Here is a 21778-nt window from a genome sequence, read left to right as displayed (position 1 = left end):
TGAAGAATCAATCTCAACGGTACGATCTGAACTGAACTGAGAGCGTCATGCTGCTACTTATATATTGTTTTGGAAAATGCTGACTTGAGCAAAAATATGTTAACAATGGGGCCCTTGTATACAGGGTGGCAACATCTCCCCCCTAAAAGAAGATTTTTGATGTGCAAGAAAAGCAAAAATCTTTAAAATAAGAATTCTGAAGCAGTATGACACCTTACATGAGGTATTAAAATGTAAAGATATATTCTAATTCAATTATTCAGTGATATCAAGATTAAAATCAATAAATTATGGACACTCAATTAGTGCAAAAATGAGAGCATAGAATTATCAAGGAATTAAGACATTTCAAATTGAACGAGATATTAGAAAAAAATGTAAAGGAGTAAGATATATAAGATATATGTAAAATTGCAACAATTAATGAGGATTAATTTTTAAAGTCTTGTTTGTTCTTCTCTGTGTTTGAGACCCGCTGCTGGAGGCGTCTTCTGGTCTCGATACTCGGATTTCTGTCTCAGAGGAACCTGGGTAATTAAGACGTTGGAGTTCTGCATCGTAGTAGACTTGAACTGGTTGCTGTATTGGTCTTTTGTGACATTGGTTGAAGATCTGGAAACATGGACCTGCTTCAATGGCTCTAGGCTCTTTGGTACAACAGAAGATTCTTCGGAGAATTTGGAAACATCCACACCATTTCATAAAATTGTAGAGGACAATGAGCAAAATGGTACCACATGTAATTGATAGGGCTGTTGTTACCCACGAAGAGTGTTGGATGATGAAAGGCCTATTCAGTTGTTGTTGGAGTTGTTCATCGAATTCTGCTAGCTTGTGTTGAGCATACTTGAGTTCGTGGAGGTTGACACTTGTTAATTTTATTGGTTCCATATTATTACGAGATGCTCCTCGTACTGGAACGCTGACGCCAGCTTCGTCTTCGCGGAAAGTGTTAGTGCGAGAAGAAAGTGATGACTCGGATTCTTCCAGAATCCAAGGTTTCCATGTGAAAAGAGACACATTCTAGTTTAGTTCCATTTTAGAATTCATTCTGTTTGTAACTCCTTTCCGCTCTGTTCAATTATAAAGTCATTTAGTTTTTCGAAATTGTGATTTATAATTGAAAGAATAAAATTCTTTTTAAAAACAGAGTTTGCGGATCGAAAATCATAATTGGCGCTGCGAACAGGATTTCGCAACGGTTTTCGGTTTTTTCAAGAAACGAACTAACTGAAAATAGTTTCCACTAGTGAACACAAACTGTTCGAGGAACCCCGTTGAGTTTTAACTCTTAGTGCGAAATTCCAAACTTCACCAACCCACTTCGACCAGAAGGAAGGACGTTCCACCCTAGGATGCAAATCTTGGTGTAAGTCCTATTTTCCACCACATTTCCTATATCACCAGTATTCTTTATTTCGATGACAGACTCATCTCATCAATTAGAGATAATTGCTGAAGAGGCAGAAATTTTAGAATCTTTGAATTCTCATAATATTCAAGAACGCTTACTTAGGAATAATCGATTTCGGCCGTATCCTATTAGAAATTTCAATAACGAAATGAATCAAAACTCTTCTAACACCCCAACACTCCCAACAGTAGCCGACCCTATGTCTAGACAAGACATCCAATTATTACTTAATTCTATTCCAGAATTTTCACCGGGTAAAAATTTATCAATTTTCATAAACGAGGTAGATAATTTAGTCTTACATTTACGTGGCAGACTAACAACCGATCTCGAATTTTGCTTGAATTTTTCGATCCGTTCGAAAATCTTAAATGAAGCACGAGACTTCATCTCTTTCCAAAATGCGACGGATTGGCCTTCGATCAGACGTGCTCTCCTTCAGAGATACGGAGATCAAAGGAACGAAGAACTATTAATTGCTGCGGTTTCACAATGCGTCCAAAAAAGACACGAAAATTATTTAGATTATTATTGCCGAATTTCAAAAACTCTGAGTGATCTCTTACAACACCTCTCTTTGAATATACAAGACCAAAATCTATTAACTTATAAAAAATGCGAAGCAGAAAAATTGTCACTAAAAACATTCCAAGCAGGATTACTCGAACCTTATAGATCCTATATAAGCAATTTCGAGTTGAAGAGCTTAGAAGAATGCATCAATAAATGTAAATTTTATGACAACAGGAAACAAGAATGGGAATATTCCGAATTTCTTCGTAAATCCCAAGAAACCAAGAAGCCTTTGGCACAACCTCATTTCAAACAGAATCAAAATTATGATGATCATTTACCTAGATTTTCTAATAACAGTTTCAATCAAAATTTACCAACAAGATTTTCCAATAGCAACTCTAATCAAAACTTACCAAACATTGTTTTTCCAAATAATCAACCTTTGAGAAATAATCCGAAATTTTTCACAAATCAAGAAGTTTTTGGTACTAAACCAGGGTCAAGTATCTATAAATCGAATCCAGAACCGACACCAATGTCAATTTCGACCAGAAATACAAAACCGACGCCTATGTCGATTTCTACCAGAAATTCGAAATTCCCACAAAAACAATTATTCAACGTACAATTCAAACCCGATGATGTAATCGATCATGAAGCTGAATCTTACGAACCCGAATATTCTGAAGAAAATGTTATGAATTTTTCCGAAGAAGATGAGAATTATTATTACGAAATGGATGAAAATTTTCAAGAAGCTCCTCCCGAAATCCCAGGAACTTAGATCTCAATTCCTTGAAAATAAAATCAAAACTTCCTTACATTTATCTTCCAAAAATAAATTTGAAAATTTTAATAGACTCGGGTGCCACAAATTCAGTCATTAATAGAAAACCAGCATTTGAGAAATTTTTCCAATTTTTGTTCAAAGAAAAATTCAGTGTGTCCGGATTAGGAAATACAATTAACGCTGATGATAACATCAATATTCCACTGTTTTACGAATTAGGAATCCTCGACAATATTCATTTACATGTTGTCGACTGGCATAAAAATTTCGATGCTTTATTAGGAACATCCGATTTGCAAAAATTAGGTGCAAAGATTGACTATCAAAACCACATTTGGAAATGAAAAATTTGAAAATACCTTTTAACCTCGAGTACTCCACGAATAAACTTAAACCAAATAAAACTATAGCAAGAACATTTGTAAAAATTCCAGTATCCCTAGAAAATGGTGACGTTTTACTACCCGAAATTAATTTCAAAAAATTCTCAACACCAGAATGTATAGCACGAGCAAAAAATGGTATTTGCCTAATTCCTATTTCAGAATCAATTAACGGGAATTTAGAGATCAACTTTTCGGAAAGAATACCCGTGAAATCAATATCTGAAACAGAAATATGTGATCCTCAAATTGGAAATTCTAAATTAAAACTTTCAAAAAATATTCGTACGCAACACATGAATTCTGAAGAAAAACGAGAAATTTTGAAACTTTGTAGTAAATTCAAAAATATTTTTTATAACGAAAACTGCGATCTCTCTTTTAGCAATACTGTCAAGCATAAAATAAGAACGAAAGATGAAGAACCCGTTCACGTTAAATCTTTCAGACACCCTCACAGCATGAAAAAGATTATTCAAGAACAAATTCAAAAACTTTTAGATGATAATATCATTCGTCCATCTATTTCACCCTACAGTGCTCCAGTTTGGATTGTAGACAAAAAGAAAGATGCTTCCGGCCAAAAGAAATATCGTATGGTCATTGATTATCGCCGTTTAAATGAAAAAACCATTGAGGATAAATATCCGCTCCCGCGAATAGAAGAAATTTTGGATAATTTAGGAAAAAGTTGCTATTTTTCGACACTCGATATGGCAAAAGCTTTTCACCAAATCGAAATGGACGAGGAATCAATAGAAAAAACTGCATTCACCGTGAATAATGGTCACTACGAATATCTTCGTAGGCCCTACGGATTGAAAAATGGACCCAGTACATTTCAACGCGTAATGGACATTGTACTTAAAGAATATCTTCATAAGTTTTGTTTCGTTTACATGGATGGCATTGTCGTATTTTCAAAATCGTTACAAGAACATATTTGCCATTTGAAATCAATTTTTGAAAAAATTAGAGAATTCAACCTCAAAATTGAACTTGACAAATGTGAATTTTTGAGTAAAAATGTCGAATTCTTAGGACACTTAATAACCCCTGACGGAATATCTCCGAATCCTTCTAAACTGAAAGCTGTTGAAAAGTACCCTATTCCAAGCACAGTGAAGGAAATCAAATCATTTTTAGGATTAATAGGTTATTACAGACGATTCATTCAAAATTTTGCTCACATAGTTTCTCCCATGACCAAATGCCTTAAGAAAGGAGCGAAAATTAAAATTGATGATCCCGACTATGTAAATGCTTTTCAATTATGTAAAGAATTATTGACAAAAGCTCCGATATTAGCTTATCCAGATTTTGAAAAAACATTTAAATTAACAACAGATGCTTCAAATGTTGCAATTGGAAGTGTATTATCACAAGACAACCGCCCAGTTGCCTATTATTCAAGAACCCTAAATTCAGCCGAAAAAAATTATTCAACCATAGAAAAAGAACTCCTCTCAATTTTAGATTCAACAAAACATTTTCGACCATACCTCTACGGACAAAATTTCATAATAGAAACTGATCATAATCCCCTTGTTTGGCTTTATAAAATAAAAGAACCTAATTCCAGGCTCATAAGATGGAAATTGAAACTTGATGAATTTGATTTCAACATAATTCATAAAAAAGGAAAAGAAAATAAAGTTGCGGATGCCCTATCGCGAATTGAAATCAATAACAGAGAAAATGAAGACTCTTTATTATCAGAAAATGACCTAAATATAGAAGTTTCCTCAATTTTACCTAATATTAATGATCTTCCGGTACTTAGTGATGAAGAACTTGAAAATATTTTGAACCCCCCAGACAATCGTCAAAATAACGATGATCCCAATCATCAACATGAAGCAAATAATAATGATTCTAATGCCACCATTCATTCAACTCAAGAAGACAATGGAAAAGTTATTCCAATCACGGAATCTTCTGTGAATATATATCCGAATAGAATTATTCTAAATATTGGCGAACAATACAATTTAAAATTCACAAAAAATTTTCAGAAAAATACTTACAACATAACAATAAGACAAAATTTCATGGAAAATGATTTTTCAACTTTTTTCAAAGAAATTTTTAGACCGAATGAATCTTACGGAATATTTTTCAGAGATAATAAATTACGACTCCCTTTCATCAGATTTTGCAAAGAATCCTTCAATTACTCCGTGAAACTTTATATAAGCAACACCCTTTTATTAGATGTACCTTGTGAAGAAAATCAAGTCGAAATCATTTCAGAATATCATGATAAAAACCATAATGGTATTTCAGAAACATTTAATCAATTATCGAAAAAATACTATTGGCCAAAAATGAGGAATAAAATCACAGAAATCATAAATAAATGCGAATTATGCCTTAAATCAAAATACGAGAGAAACCCTTATAAATTGAAATTTTCAGGTCCCCTACTAGCTAAGCGACCTTTCGAAGTAATCCACATTGATACATTTTCTTTTCAAAATTCGAAGTTTTTAACAATAATTGATTTATTTTCAAAATACGCGCAATCATACCTTTTAAAAGACGGCACTGCTTTAACAATTCTCAATAAATTACGTCATTATTTTTCACATCACAATATTCCACAAAAGATTGTTTGTGACGAAGGACGAGAATTTCAGAACAAGACTTTCACAGAGTATTGTAAATTGAACAAAATTAATCTACATTTTACAACAGTGAACAATCCGAGCTCAAATTCTCCAATTGAACGATTCCATTCAACAATTTTGGAAAAACTCAGAATTCTCAAATTGAAAAACCCAAATGAAAATCCAGCTAATCTCATGATTACAGCAACATTAATTTATAATCAATCGATACATTCAACGACTGGTTATTCACCTTTTCATTTACTTTATGGTCCATACGACAAATTACCAGAATTTGATTTGAATATGACTATTTATGAGCAGTATAACGAAAAACGAAAACAGGAAATTTTGCCATTTCTTGACCATATTTACGAACGAAATAAAAACAAAGCTCAGAAAACATTAAACAAGCTGAACGAAAAGCGAAATGACCCTCCAAATTTAGAGCAAGCAGAAGTTTACGTCGAACGAAACAGACCGAGAAAAACGGATCCACCCTTCGAAAAAATTATTGTTGAACAGCAACAACAAAACAAAATAAGTGGTCTAACTACAAAATCAAGAGAAACAACAGCGCACATACAAAAAGTCAAAAAACTAAGAAAAAACGTTTGTTCTTTTCAGGATACTGCTGATCCTCCTGATTCAGACCCAAACAAACCAGGCCCTTCAGGTCCACGAAATAAAAAGTAATGGATACTTTGAAGAACCTTTGAGTCATGCCAAAATTCTTGATCATTACCATAATTTTCTTTTCTTCATAAATATTACCAATTTGCAAGACAATTTCGATCAGTTGAACGATAATTTTAATGACCTTCAGAAAGACCAAACATTCGATGAATTACCCCGTCGACTTTTTCACCAATTGAGTTTGAATTTGGATCAAATCGAACAAATCTTACGAAAATTTTTCAATAGAAAAGTTAGAAGAGGTTTGGCTAATTTCATCGGAAAAGGTATTAAATTCATTACAGGTAACCTAGACGATGATGATCTGAAAACTATTAACGAAAATTTAGAAAGCCTTCACAACAGCAAATCTTCCGAAATCGAAAGGATAAATAAATTAACTTCTTTTGCTAATCATTTGTCAAAAAGATATTCAGAAGATTTGGCTCTGCTAAACGAAAATATTATTCATACTAAAGCATTATTCCAGAATATTGAATCTACCGAAGGATTTCGAATCATTGTAGAATACCAAATGCTTCAGTCCCAAGCACTCTTGAACACTTTATTAATGCTAGAAAGGACTATAAGTTTTGCAATGAGAGAAATTCCAAATTTAGAAGTCATTAAAGTTGAAGAACTTTATTCCATCGGGACATATCTTGAAAAAATTTATAAGACACAGCAACTATCACCAATTGATCATGTTCATCTTTTCAAAATAATCGAATATGCAAAAATGTCTGTCATTGGAACGGAGGAAACTATCACATTCCTTCTCAAAATCCCAATTCTCAAACGAGTAATTGCTTCATATTCCCGAATCTACCCTGTACCCAATACCCAAGATATTGCTGTGATCCCGCCAAGGACGTATTCCATCAAAATCAACAACGAGGAATATTGGACCAATGAAATATGCAAATCAACATTGGGAAGTTCGATGGCGCTTTGCCTTCAACAGCCTACCAAGGAAGCATGCATCATCCACCCGCTGAAGAATCACCAGCTCCTGACCCTCTTCAAAAAGAACAAAACAGTACTAGAAGACTGCCATGGAATTCTATTCAGGAAATCAATCCAGGGAATCAACCTTCTAAGTTCCACCTGCCGAATTATTATTGAAGAATCCATCTACGATGACACAGTTCCGATTTTCGAAATAACTGCCAAAAACATTTCGAAAATTTCATTGAACTCCACCCACAAAATTGAATTTCACCTGAGGCATCTGAAAGAACCAACTTCAATCCTTCAAGAAGCAGAAAAACTTTCAGACCAGCCCATGTACCTACATCCAATAACTCAGGTCATTCACCAGTCTACAAGTGTGATATTGTGCTGTTTCACAATTCTTGGAATCATCTTCGTTATAAAGAACAAAACAAGGATCTCCGAGTTAATCTACAGTCCAAGGAAAATCATACACGTAGAAATGGAAGACATCACCCAAGGCCACCCAGCAGATAACAGAGACGTTATCTCTTAAGGGGGAAAGTATTACGAGATGCTCTTCGTACTGGAACGCTGACGCCAGCTTCGTCTTCGCGGAAAGTGTTAGTGCGAGAAGAAAGTGATGACTCGGATTCTTCCAGAATCCAAGGTTTCCATGTGAAAAGAGACACATTCTAGTTTAGTTCCATTTTAGAATTCATTCTGTTTGTAACTCCTTTCCGCTCTGTTCAATTATAAAGTCATTTAGTTTTTCGAAATTGTGATTTATAATTGAAAGAATAAAATTCTTTTTAAAAACAGAGTTTGCGGATCGAAAATCATAATTATATGAATTGCGTGGACAGTGAGATTTCTCTTCAATTTCTGGCAGCAATCGTCCTGTATTATACTTGAAGATGGAATTTCATAACTTGAGTTTAGGGAAACTAGTACTGCGCTGGTTTCTAGACTTGTACGATCAGTAAATGCCTTGCAGTGTGAGTTGAGCTTTAGAATACCCATCATCTCGATGATTTCTTGCTTTAGGGATTCTTCACCACAGATGATAGAGATTCGAGTTGGATTGGATAGGGAGAACAGCCATTCATTAACGTCGGTCTTGTACCAGATTTCAGCATCGGCTATGATATTTCTTTTCATGCAGGAGTCGGGAATCTTGTTGACGATTTTCATTAGCAGTTGTACTTCACAGGAAGAGTCGATTTTCTTCATGGTTGGCATCTGATTGCAAATCCACTCTCTCGGATGGTATTCAATGCAATTTTCCAATTTATCAGCCAACAAATAATTTGTTCTCATAGGTGAAATCAGTAGGAAGGGTTTGGATGGCTCGATATAAGAGAATAAACTATTATCTTCAGAATGAGGGTGTGGTAAAGAGAATAGTTGATAAAGATCGAGGTCTTGTGAGGAAGAAATAGGTATTTCGAATGCAATTGTTAGTAAGTTATTTTTTATGAAAGATTTCAAATTCATGATTTTATAGTAGTAATAAACGTTTTCGATACTCAAAGGAATAGGAAGAGAAATATTAGTAGAGATTTTCAGAAGTTCTCGATAAAGTGCTTCTGGAGGCAAAATTCTATAATTTATTATTCCATGCTGTATAAGTGAAACATCATTCACGTAATTTTGCAAATTGAATAGGAGTTCATCAGTCATTTCAATGAGCAGTATAAGATGATTTGAAATTTGAGATTCTATTTCATACGCATGTTGAATATTATTAAGATCCTTCGAGAACTGATTAAATTCTTTTAAGTTCTTATTTAAGATTCCTATGTTTTCGTTCATTTTATGAAATGAGTTATTGAAATTAGAAATAGTAGATGAAAGAATTGATACTTGTTGCTGCATAAGAACATCAGTTTGTTTTTCGTTATTTACTATTTGATTTATTGCATCTGAATAAAATTGAGCGTCTTCTGAATCTGGGTTACCAGTTAACCATTTAATAGCCGTCCCGACGCCGTTAAATAAGCCACGTTTCTTTCTTGGCATATTAATTTGATGAGATATAATTTTATAAATTTCCTCAATTATTGTAACTTTGGTTTTCACGTAACTTAATTGATTTTTACAGTCATTAGAAAGATGCTCTGCCATTGCGATATCACATAGATTAATAGAGTTCGAGTAGAAACCTAATATTTGTACGACTTGATATTTGAAATGAGTTAAGTTATGATATGTAAGAATTATATATTTTTCGTTTGATATTTGTGCCTTACCAAGATTATGATATAATAAACCGGAGGATGATTTGATAGGATTGATTTCATACTGATGTGCTTGAAGAAGGACTTGGAAAGTGAATAACTGGAGGAGAACAATTATTTTCGTCATTATCTGCAACATAAGGTTTCAATTTATTAAAATGATAAGTTTTTAGTTTCGAAGGACTAATTCTCAATGTTGCTGTCTGATTAACATGTATCTGTTCTATTTTATAAGGTCCTTTGTAATTTGGAGCTAGTTTCTGATTTTTCGCTTTTGACTGTGAGTCATAAAGAAGTACAAGATCGCCTTCATTGAATTGATACGTTCTATTGTGAGTTTTATCATAATATTCCTTGGATTTATTTTTAGACTTTAAAAGATTATCACGAGCAGTTTCTCTTAGTATTTTCAATTTATTTGTGATATCAGTAGCTAGTTCTGAATAATTATTGAGATTTTTCGGATTATTTATTTGTGACGGAATTCGAGCCCTTTGTCCAAAGACTAATTCATATGGGGTTTTTTGAGTAGATTTATGTATTGAGGTATTATAACTAAACGTTGCAAAGTTGAGGAATTCATCCCAGTTATTAGAGTCTTTATTTACATAGCATTTGAAATATTCTTTAAGAGTTAGATGTGTTCTTTCTAAGGATCCTTGCGTTTGAGGGTGATATGGAGATGATTGCTTACGTTTGATCGACATTAATTTATTTATTTCTTTGAATATTTTCGATGTGAATTCTACGCCTTGATCTGTGAGAATATTGTTTGGAAATCCGAATTGTGTACAGAATTTAAGAAAGTATATTGCTACCGTTACAGCATCATGTATGTTGAGAGCGTAAGCTTGAATGAATTTCGTTAAGTCGTCTTGAATGGTTAATATAAAGCGATTGTTATTTTTCGTCATAGGTAGAGGACCAACTATATCTAAGGCAATTTGTTCACAGAATTTGGTTGAGGTAGTTGTAATGATCATAGGACTTTTATTATGTTTGAAATCAGTTTTAGATTTTTGACATATTTTGCATCTCCTTATATACTTTCGAATATGATCTTTCATATTATCCCAAAAATAGAATTTCTTTATTTTTTCGTATGTGCGTTCAAATCCTTGGTGTCCAGCTAATGGTGAATCATGATTTTCGAATAAAATTTCCTTTATTAAGTTTTCATCACTTACATTAATTCGTTCGTCGCATAAAATTTCATATTCAAAGTCACGAAATAGAAAATATAAGAGACTGAAAAAGGTATCTTCTCGGATTATTGAATTATTTTTAAAAAGAGCTATATTTGGAATCGTGAACTTTTTTATGTTGTTAAAATTGAGCATTAGTCTAAGATTAACGAAAGTTGCGAATAAATCTTCGTATGTTACAGATTGATCATTATATTCTTTCAGAAAGAGAACAAAAATAAATTGATGAGTTAACTTTTTTGCTATTATATCAGTAACTTTAGGATTTTCTGGAAGATCTGTAAAATGAGTTTTTATAAAATCAAGAAATTTGTTCGAAATTGAGTAGTCGCATGACATTGGAATTATAAATGTTTTTATATTGGAAATTGGCGTATTAACAACTCTAGGTTTAGGAATTTTAACTTCTCTTTGATGAAAGCCTTTGAAATTTTCAAACGTGAGGTCTTCGTCATCTATAGAATAAACAAAATTTTTACTGTGTTCATCAGGTAAATTATATATCGTTATACTGATCGACGAATCGTGAAAAATGTATTTAATCATATAAAATATTTTTGGCCAATAAAGATTGTCTAATCCACAACTGATACGAGGGAAAGCTAAATGTGATTCATTATTTTGTTGACATAAAATTTTGAGATTCATTAGAGCTTTGAAAACTGTTTGATAAGTAGGTTTTTGGAAAGAGAGAGCTTTGGTTATGAGGTAATAAATTCTTCGGTTTTGATCACTAATATAAGCCACTTGTCCTACAGTTTTATTTTGAGATTTCAACTCATCTACTTGTCCAAATCTAGTTTTGAATATAAATGCTATTCCTTTACCCATTTTAAAATCCTGAGATACACAATGTACTAGAGAGTGATTAGGTGGCGCTTCGAAAAGATCGCCTAGCTTTTCTTGAATATTGGAAGAACTCTGTATGCTTTTGGATTCATATTTATTCATGAAGTCATTATATGAGATTTCATTATTATTGTCTTGAATTAAACGACTTAGAGCATCTGCATTCTGATTCAACTTTCCTTTCTTATACACTATTTCATAATCATAGTCCATTAATTTCAATCTCCATCTCAATAAGCGACTTGAAGGTTCCTTACAATTTTTCAACCAAACTAAAGGTTTATTATCTGTGCAAATAATGAATTTTTGCCCATAAAGGTATGGCCTGTAATGTTTACAAGATTCAACGATAGCTAATAATTCCTTTTCTGTCGTGGAATAATTTCTTTCAGATTTTGTTAGAGTCTTAGAATAATAACTGATGGGTAAATCTTTTCCAATAGGTCCTTGAGAAAGTACCGCAGCAATAGCATCGTTTGAAGCGTCAGTAGTTAATATAAATGTTTCTGAAAAATTTGGAAATTTGAGAATTGGTTCTTTGGTAAGGATGTCTTTAAATTTTTCAAAGGACTTCCGACAATCTTCTGTCCATTCGAATTTTTGATTTTTCTTCAGTAAGTTATGTAATGGCTTAGCAATAGCGGAAAAGTTTTCAATGAATTTCCGATAATAACCAATAAGACCTAGAAACGATTTTAATTGTTTAGGATTTTTGGGAACTGATATATTTTTAATAACTTCGATTTTGTTTGGATCGGGTTTAACACCTTCTTCTGATACATGATGACCCAGATACGTTATTTCTCGACATAAAAATTCGCATTTATCCGGCTGTAATTGAAGATTGTGAATTTGTAATTGACGGAAAACATCTTCTAGCATCGAATTATGATCTTCTAATGAAGAACCATGACTCGGACTGTTTTTGAGTCCCATAGGCATTCTGTTGAATTCGTAAAGTCCTGATGGAGTAGCTATAGCCGTTTTAAATTTATCCTTTTCTTCTAACTCGACCTGATAAAACCCTGATGCGAGATCTAAAGTTGAAAAATAGATTGCATTTCCTAATTGATCTAATATGCTCTCAATATTAGGAAGTGGATAACTATCACCGACCGTTATTTTATTAAGTTTTCTAAAATCACAAACTAATCGCCATTTTTGTTGTCCTGATGCATCTTTTTTCTTAGGAACAATCCAAATTGGTGAATTCCACGTAGAATTAGAAGGTCTTATGATATCTTGATCGAGCATTTTCTGAATCTGTTCATTAGCTTCTTTTTCATGAATTTTAGGTAATCGATAAATTTTAGAAGAGATTGGAATGTTAGATGATGTTGGAATTTCATGTTTCAATGTTGGTGTTGAAGTTAAGGAATCGCCTGGTAGATAAAATAAGCTTGAATATTTATGACAAATTTTTATAATGGATGCTTTTTCTTCCTCATTTAAATGATTCAATCGAAGATTTTCTTCAAGAATTTTATTTCTTTGAAATGCTTCTATTTTTGAGTGATTCTGGTTATAGTTAGTTGAAAGATTTAAATTTATAGATTTTTCCGGTAAGAATTCAATTATTTCCAATACGGGTCTGCCTATTGTGACTTCTTTAGAATTCAAGTTGAGAATTGGAATACGAGCTTTTGAATTATCATTTGTAACAAGAGTATTGGGTATAAGAACGTTATCACATATTGTTAATTTCTCAATGAGTCCCTGTCTCAAATTGCCAACAATATCGACTTCAGCAATAACTTCGCATCGAGGAGGAATGATTATTTTATCTTCTTTAATTTCATTGTTGAAACGAATACGGTGTCCGTTTATAATTGCAACATTGTCTGCATAATTAAGAATAACTTTTTGTTCTTGGAAGAAATCGTTACCAAGCAACCCGTCGAAATGAGTCTGTATTTTTGCAGCGTTTATAACATTGAATTTATGAACAATATTTAAGGACGATATTGACAAGGATATTTCCGTTGTTCCAATTGTATTGATAGGCATATTAGGATTTATTCCATTCAATAAAACAATATCATTTTTATCAAGATGAGTTTGGCTAGGAATAAGTGCATCATGTTTTATAATGGAACAGGCCGCTCCTGTATCAATTAAAAGAGTTACATATTCTTTAGGAGAATTTGGGATTTTGAATGTTAAAAATTTTAATTTATCATGAGGAATATTAGACTTATTGTGAGAACTGTTTATTTTTGAATTTAATTGAATGCCTTCTGAATGATTTCGTCGGAATCCTGGGCATTCTTCAGGTCCGAACTTTCCCCGTTTAAATGATTGACTTTAGAATTGTTGAATTCTCGTTTCCTACATTCTGATATTATATGACCTGATTTTTTACAATAATTACAAAACTTGTAAGATTGAGCGTTTGGATTTAAGGTATAATTAGGAGGACTATTTTGTCTAGAAGTTGAGGCATGATTATTAACGTTTGAATTATTCTTTACGAAATTATATCTTTCATTCGAAGGATTAGGAGGTCTATTATTCATATTATAATTACGTTTATAGTTATGATTTTGAAAATTAGGAGTTGTGCCATTCCTTTGATTATTTTGAAAAGAGGTTCTGTGATTATTTGAATAAGAATTTCTTTGATTGGTTATACGATTCATAGAATTAGATTTAGATTTAGTATAATTTATAATTTTTTCCTCTTGAAGAGCAATAGAATAAGCTTCATTCAAATCACCTATATTTCTAGCTCGAAGCATTTGACTTATTTCTGCTTTGGAATGAATGATGAACCGTCGAAGAGCAGTTTGTTGAATTGATCTTTTCAATCCCGGAAGTTCGTCAGGATGAGAACAACTCAAGATTTCAGCTTGAATGCATTCGTTTTTCACTTTTTCCAGACGTTTAAAGAAATCAGTTATATTTTCATATGGCGCTTGTCGAATGGTTTCGAGTTCTTCGTGCGTTTGAACTAAATGTTTCGTTTGGCCATAAAATTGTTCCAAACGAATTTTTAATTGAGTCCAAGAAGTTATGTCCGATAATTCTAATTCATTAACGACATTAGCTGAGAGTTGTGATACAACATAGAGTAATAAACTATCGATTTGATCAGGCGAAGCAAGTGAAAAAGCAGAATTTGTGTTTTGAATGAAGGTATTGAGTTCAGATCGATTTCCATCGAAGGGTTTGATAAACTTAAAGAGAACTGTTATTGGGAGATTATTTGAAGAACTTTCGTCGTCGGAGAGATCGTCATTTTGAGGAATATTCTTAATTTCAGGATTTGACATGATGAAGGATTTAAGGAAATTGATTTCACTTGAGAACGATTATATAAATGATGGTTGATAAACAGAAAATTGACTTACGTTTTTCTCGAGGGAATTAGGAATTTGAACCCGTGCGTAGACTCCAGTAGTCAGGTGAATCTTAGGATCCAGTTACACAGGTGGATTCTTCTGCGTAGACTCCGCTAGTCCGGTGAATCTTGAGATCCAGTTACAGAAGAGGGAAGCAGCTTTGGCTTATAGCTTGGGGTCTTTTCCTATTAAGAGCTGTGCTCATAGAGAGGCGGTCAAGATGTGATCTTCTTCTCGAGTGACACTGCACAATCACTGCACTGCACTTAACTGAAGAAACACGGCGACTGCAATCCAGTAGATATCCTGCAGGTCCTTGTAGGCTCTTTTCAGATGTCCTGTTGGCTTTCCTTGAGGTATTCTGCTGGCTCTCCTTTAGGTATCCCACCGCTGTCACCAATGTTTGTGTTGTATTCCTTTCGAAACGAACTTAGTTTTTAAAAAAACTAACAGAAAGCAGGGTCGCTGTCACCAGGGCAGCTTTATTGAGGTAAAGCTCCGTAAAACCTTTGGTTAACACTATTAGATTGATAGGTTGTCACTTTTCGAAGGATAACGCACTGTTATTTTAATTAATTTATTTGGAAGGCACAAGATACAGAAATAGATCAATAGATACGAAAATTAATTTGAACTATGCGATATGAATGAAGAATCAATCTCAACGGTACGATCTGAACTGAACTGGGAGCGTCATGCTGCTACTTATATATTGTTTTGGAAAATGCTGACTTGAGCAAAAATATGTTAACAATGGGGCCCTTGTATACAGGGTGGCAACAATATATTATGGAAATATTCTGCCAATCTTGCGAAAACTTTCTTGCCGTAAATATTCTCGAAACCTTTCATAAATATTTCAATGAAATCTTTCTTGAGAATATTTTGAAATTTTTCACTGCAACGTTCAACTCAACGTGTGTGAACAGTGTTATTTAGTGCTCTCCGAAAATCGTAATTTTTGAAAGAAATATTTGAAAATTGACACCCGTGCCTATTCAGTAAATAGCCAGTGAGTTACTCTTTTATTTTTTATACTATTTTGGAGAATCATCCCACTTCATAATCGCCAAAAATTAATTATTTGTGCTGTAATTCAATCAGTGCTCCGGCGTTTATTATTTACTTTATCAGCATCGATATTGTCGACATCTGTGAGGTTTATGTTATCGCAGAGATAAATTAAATCTGTATAAAGAGTGCATTCAAAAAGTTAACACCTGAAATACATACGAGGGTAATTTATAATTTCCTCTGTTATTTTTCCTCTGTGTTTCTTCCTTTTGTTCCCGGCCTGTTCTGTCTGTCAATGAAGTCTCTCTGATCGGCCACAGCAGAGTGAAGAAGTCCCTGTATTCCACATTTCCCCGTTTTGCGCAATCGTTTAGGTCTCCCAATATGTCGACAAGTCAAAGTTCCAACTCGTCGAGGCATCTTCGTAGCACCTCGGCTTCTTCAGTTCGAGATAATACAGCGGAAGGTAGTCAACTCGATGCTATTTTAACCAAGCTGTCTTTGCTGGATTCTATTGCCAAGGATGTTGCATCGATAAAGTTGGCTCAAAATGATCTAAGCAAGCAGTTAACCGCTTGTGTGGAATCAATAGAGTCACATGGAAAACTACTGCGTCAACACACAGCTACATTGGAATCACATAAACAAGATATTAAAGCTCTTAAAAACTCGGATGCTCAAATTAGGGCTGAATTTGATAGCCTGAAATCCCAATTTGAATCTCTAGATGTTCAAGGGTTGGAGTCCTCTATTGGCAAGCTTGATACTGAGCTAAAGAACCTAAATGTCAGGATGCCTACAGGAGCAGATACAAACTCTTCTGCATCACCCTCGGGCGTCATGATAAGTCCGAATGAAGTAATAGAGCGTATAAGAAGGGCCAATAATATTCTGATTCGTCATCTACCAGAAAATTTCAACGATGATACCGATCGATCTGTCGTTTTAAACATCGTTGGACATGTGGATATCTCTGCCGTTTCGGCGATAACTTCAATTACCCGAGTGGGTACTGTAAGAGGTGATTATCCTCGTTAAGGTTGAATTCGCAAACAGCCAGTACCCCAGAAAAATTCTGCGCAACAGGAAGTTACTGTCCGATCACGCAAACTACAATAAATTATTTGTGTCCGATGATGAAACACCATACCAGTCTAAAGAACTGCAGACTGTTCAGGCGGAGATGAAGGCGCGTCGCTCATCTGGAGAAATGAACCTAACCATCAAATACATAAAGGGGGTACCAAGGATTGTAAACAGGGATGCCACTACTAAACCAAAAAACTAGACCTCTGTGCGAGCGAATGGCCCATCATATACTCTAATCTTGCATCTCTACCGGCTAAATACAACGAACTCATTTCCTTAGTTCATGATTTAAAACCAACTCTAATTTTTCTTACCGAGACTTGGCTTCATTCAGGAATTCCTGATAGCTGTTGTAAAATTGATGGTTTCACACTGTATCGTCGTGATAGTGTAACTACACCTGGTCATGCTGGTGTATGTATATATGTCTCAGATTCTTTGCTGTCGTGTTTCACCGTGTCTGATTATTCTCTTCCTACGCCAGGAATAGATAATATTTTTGTCGATATCAGTTCTGGCGAAGTCTCTGTCAGTGTCGGTTGCATCTATCGTCCTCGTCCATCAGTCTATGATCAAGTAATATTTAATCACTTAGAAAACATGTCTGACAATAAGAAAAATGTGCTCATCACAGGAGATTTCAACTTTGGAGATATTCGCAAATGGCCTTTGCCAAGGATGCCATCCTCAGGTTCTCCATCATTCCCCTTTGTCGAAATGCTGAACAGATCCAGTTTGAGTCAAATTGTTCAGGAGCCAACCAGATACAGGGTAAATCAATCTCCAACTACACCAGATCTTATCCTTGTTAATGATAACATCCTTGTATCTGAAGTTGACTATCTTCCACCTGTGGGAAAATCTGATCATGTCGTTTTGGCAACCAGAATTCAGCTCACTACGAAGTTAAAAACCAGGAACCAGGAGAAGATAGTGAAATTCACGAACTATGATGAAGTTAGCCGGATTTTGAGTGGATATGATTGGAACACAATGTTTGATACCACTGATGTGAACATTGCATGGAATCGCTTCAACGCTAAGATACTTGAGACAATTAATGAGTGCACAAGTGAAAAGGTCATGAGATTTAATCCGACTAAGCCTTGGATCAATAGTAGAATCCTGAAGATGACTCGACATAAACGTAAGTTGTGGCAACGCTTCAGACGTAGCGGATCATCTCAAGACTTCCAAAATCACAGAATTTACTCCAACCAACTCTCGGACTGCATCCGAGAAGCAAAGAAATCTTTTGAGCATGATTTGGTACAGTCTAGGAATAAGAGTAAATTCTACAAATATGTTCGCAATGCACTCAACACCACCGTATCTGTCCCAACACTTAGATCCGATGATGGTGCTCTTCTAACTGATCAATCTCTAATTGCCGAAACTTTCGCAGATACGTTCTCTCAGTCCTTCACCATCGGGCCAGATACTCCCATTCCACCAATAAATGCGCCAAGAAATGAAGATAGTATCAATGATATCATCATAAATGAAGAAAAAGTAGAGAAGTATCTTCGAAATCTTGTCTGCGGGAAGTCCCCGGGCATCGACGGCATTACTACGACATTCCTCAAGCGTTGTGCATCTTCCATTGCTACTCCATTGACTATGTTGTTCAAACTCTCCCTTACCACCAGTGCCTTGCCACAATCGTGGTTGCGGTCTTCTGTCACTCCCATCTTTAAAAAGGGAGATAAGTATTGTGCCCAGAACTACAGACCCATAAGTCTTACTTCGGCTGTGCTCAAGGTTTTTGAGAGAATTGTTACATCTGAGCTTACGGAATTCTTACTTGCGACCTCGGTTATACCAGATGAACAACATGGATTCGTACCAGGCAGATCTGTTTTGACTAACCTTCTCAAATGTGTAGGATCGTAGACAGCATCACTAGATCAGGGAACCCCAATAGATGTGATATATTTGGATTTTTCTCGTGCCTTTGACAGGGTTCCGATCAGACATCTTCTCCGTAAATTGGAGCACTTTGGTATACGTGGCCTTTTACTGGACTGGATTAGAGCATTCCTATCTAACCGTGACTTTTCAGTTCGAGTGGGTTCAAGGAGGTCTGCTTGGAGGCCAGTGAGCAGTGGAGTCCCTCAAGGTTCCGTATTGGGTCCTCTTCTCTTCCTGATTTATGTCAGTGATTTACCCAAGTTGATATCCTCCGATAGTGCATCCTATGCCGATGACGTGAAGCTCTACAATCACCCTACTACATCTGGCGATATTCTTCAGAAGGACTGCAATATTATACAGCAGTGGGCGACGGATTGGTTGTTACCTCTTAATCTTTCCAAGTGTCGAGTCCTGCATCTGGGTGGTAATAATCCAAAAAGGCAGTACTACATAGGTGGAGTTCCGGTGGAAGCTTGCTCATCTCACGTGGACTTGGGAGTTTCCATTGATAATGATCTATTATGGAGGTCTCATATATTACAGACGACGAATAAAGCCAGGAGGTCCCTCTACCTAATACAGAAGTGCTTCAACCGTTGCCACTACCAAACGTTGGCATCGTTATATAAAACTTATGTCCGCCCCATACTGGAGTACGCTGGTCCTGTTTGGCATCCTGTATTTTCTCATGATGCAGAGCTATTGGAGCAAGTGCAACGGTCAGCTACAAGAATTCCATACGGTATCATAAGACCTGATTACCAAACTCGACCGGCTCTAATGAAACTGGAGACATTTGCTGATCGTAGGTTGAGGGGAGACATGATAACCACCTTTAGAGCCGTGAGAGGATTTGTTGGAATAGATTTGTCATCGTTGTTCCCACTGAATATCAACCACCTGAGAGGACATAATTATAAACTAGCTAGAGAACAGTTTTTTACAAGAAGCAGACAAAATTTCTTTAGTAACAGAGTGTTTCACCATTGGAATATGCTACCTAGCGAAGTTGTGAATGCAAGAAGTGTCAACATGTTTAAAAATGGATGGGATTCTTGGAGATCAGAAAGTGTATTTTGATTTCAATTTTGTTTTTTGTTAGTACTACATTTGATTTTCTTATTTTATTTTGAAATGTGTATATCGATCACGTTGAGCATCAATTGTATTTTCTTTGAGTTGTATAGGTTATCCTCAACTCTGATTTTGTAAATAATAATAATAATAATAATATTCCATGCTATGTGGAAAAGAATCTTCAGTTTGGGTAAATGGCGTGCTAAGAACTTGATTCGATCTTAACCAACTCGGTCCCGACCACCACTTAGTGCAATTTACCAATCTGAACGGAGTTAAACGGCGAGAGCCGAAATCAGCAGGTTTATCCTCTGATTTAACATGAAACCATTTTTCGGGAGAAACCAGATTTTGAATTTTAGTTGTTCGATTGCTCACAAAAGATTTCCACTTATGAGGCGACGATTTGATCCAAGACAGAGCAACGGTTGAATCAGACCAGGCGCATAGTTCAGAAAACCTAACAGATGGATAGGTGGAGACCGCAAATGAAATCAGTTTGGCCAACAATAGAGCAGCACATAACTCGAGACGAGGAAGAGATATGCGCTTAATGGGAGCAACTTTGGATTTCGCACAGATGAGAAAAGTTCCAATTTGTCCTGATGAATAAATGAAAAGAAAATATACCACAGCTGCATAACCTCTCTCACTGCTATCGCCGAATCCATTCTAATCTCACATGTGATTGTCGGAAAATGCAACGTGGAATACGTAGATCTTGTAGATGAGAAAGTTCATCTTTACATTGATTCCAACAGTGCACGACGGCAGGAGTAGGCGTCTGGTCCCACTGCAAATCTTGAATCCAAAGAACCTGTATGAGATGCTTCATGAAAAAAGTAAAAGGGGTTAAAAAACCCAAAGGATCGTAAATTCGGGCAAGTTGCGATAATATACTACGTTTCGTGCAAATCGAATCTATCTTCGATTCGACGAGCGTATGTCGGCGGTAGCGCATCGCTCTCGGAGGTTCGAAGTATTTTCTGTTCTTGATAGTGTAAAAGAAACTCTGCTGAAGTATTTTTCTAAATACTGAAATCGTGATCGTCCACAGGTGACTAGTGTCTAGTTCATCTCATCTTTCGGACTTTAAAATGACAATAATTTGTAAATACTGTACTCGCCCGATAACCGGTAAATCGCCCGGCATTGTTTGCAATGGTTTTTGTCAGCATCATTATCATGCTAATGGTCGCTGTAGTGATATCACACGGGCGCAGTTGGGTCTTATCAGAAGTCTTCCGGGGACCGGTTGGAAGTGTGAGTCATGTCGCGACCTTTCTGGGAGATCCCCGACAGGTAGTGCGGGCAGTCGCGCGCCTGGCATTCCCAGCCCCAGCGCGATCGCGCTGGAGGAAGGTGGTACGGACGGCGATCATGTGGCTGGTAATTCTTCAGTAGCCGTGTTGGCGTCGGAGATGCGGAGTATGAGGATGTCGGTTGATTTCTGTTCTAATAAAATCAGCGACTTTGAGGCAAAGTTGGCCAGGTTTGATGAGGTGTTGTCTCGAATGGCCAAATTGGAAAATGAGAACACAGCGCTTAAAAAAGAGGTTTCATCCCTCAATATGAAAATCAATACTTTGGACCAGTTCAGTCGTTCCAACAATCTGGAAATTCAGAATGTTCCTGAGAAGTCTAATGAAAACTTGATTGAGATCGTTTCGAGGATAGGCTCCCACCTGAACGTGCCGGTTGATGTTTCCTCATTGGATCATGTTGCTAG

General features: G+C 35.5%; 1 protein-coding gene across 1 annotated transcript; it reads right to left on the bottom strand.

Annotated features, from left to right (window-relative positions):
• Positions 1 to 391: 391 nt before the first annotated feature.
• On the bottom strand, positions 392 to 8259 carry LOC123320559. Its single transcript, XM_044907908.1, has 2 exons — positions 8170 to 8259; positions 392 to 891 (listed from the first exon to the last, which is right to left on the bottom strand). The coding sequence occupies exon 2, from the start codon at positions 889 to 891 to the stop codon at positions 421 to 423; it is 471 nt and encodes a 156-aa protein (XP_044763843.1). The 5' UTR covers positions 8170 to 8259; the 3' UTR covers positions 392 to 420.
• Positions 8260 to 21778: the final 13519 nt, after the last annotated feature.

Source organism: Coccinella septempunctata, chromosome 9 (genome assembly GCF_907165205.1).
Source record: "Coccinella septempunctata chromosome 9, icCocSept1.1, whole genome shotgun sequence".
In the NCBI taxonomy this organism is placed as follows: Eukaryota; Metazoa; Arthropoda; class Insecta; order Coleoptera; family Coccinellidae; genus Coccinella; species Coccinella septempunctata.
The sequence above is the reverse complement of the archived record's forward strand: the minus strand, read 5'-3'. Positions and strand labels throughout refer to the sequence as shown.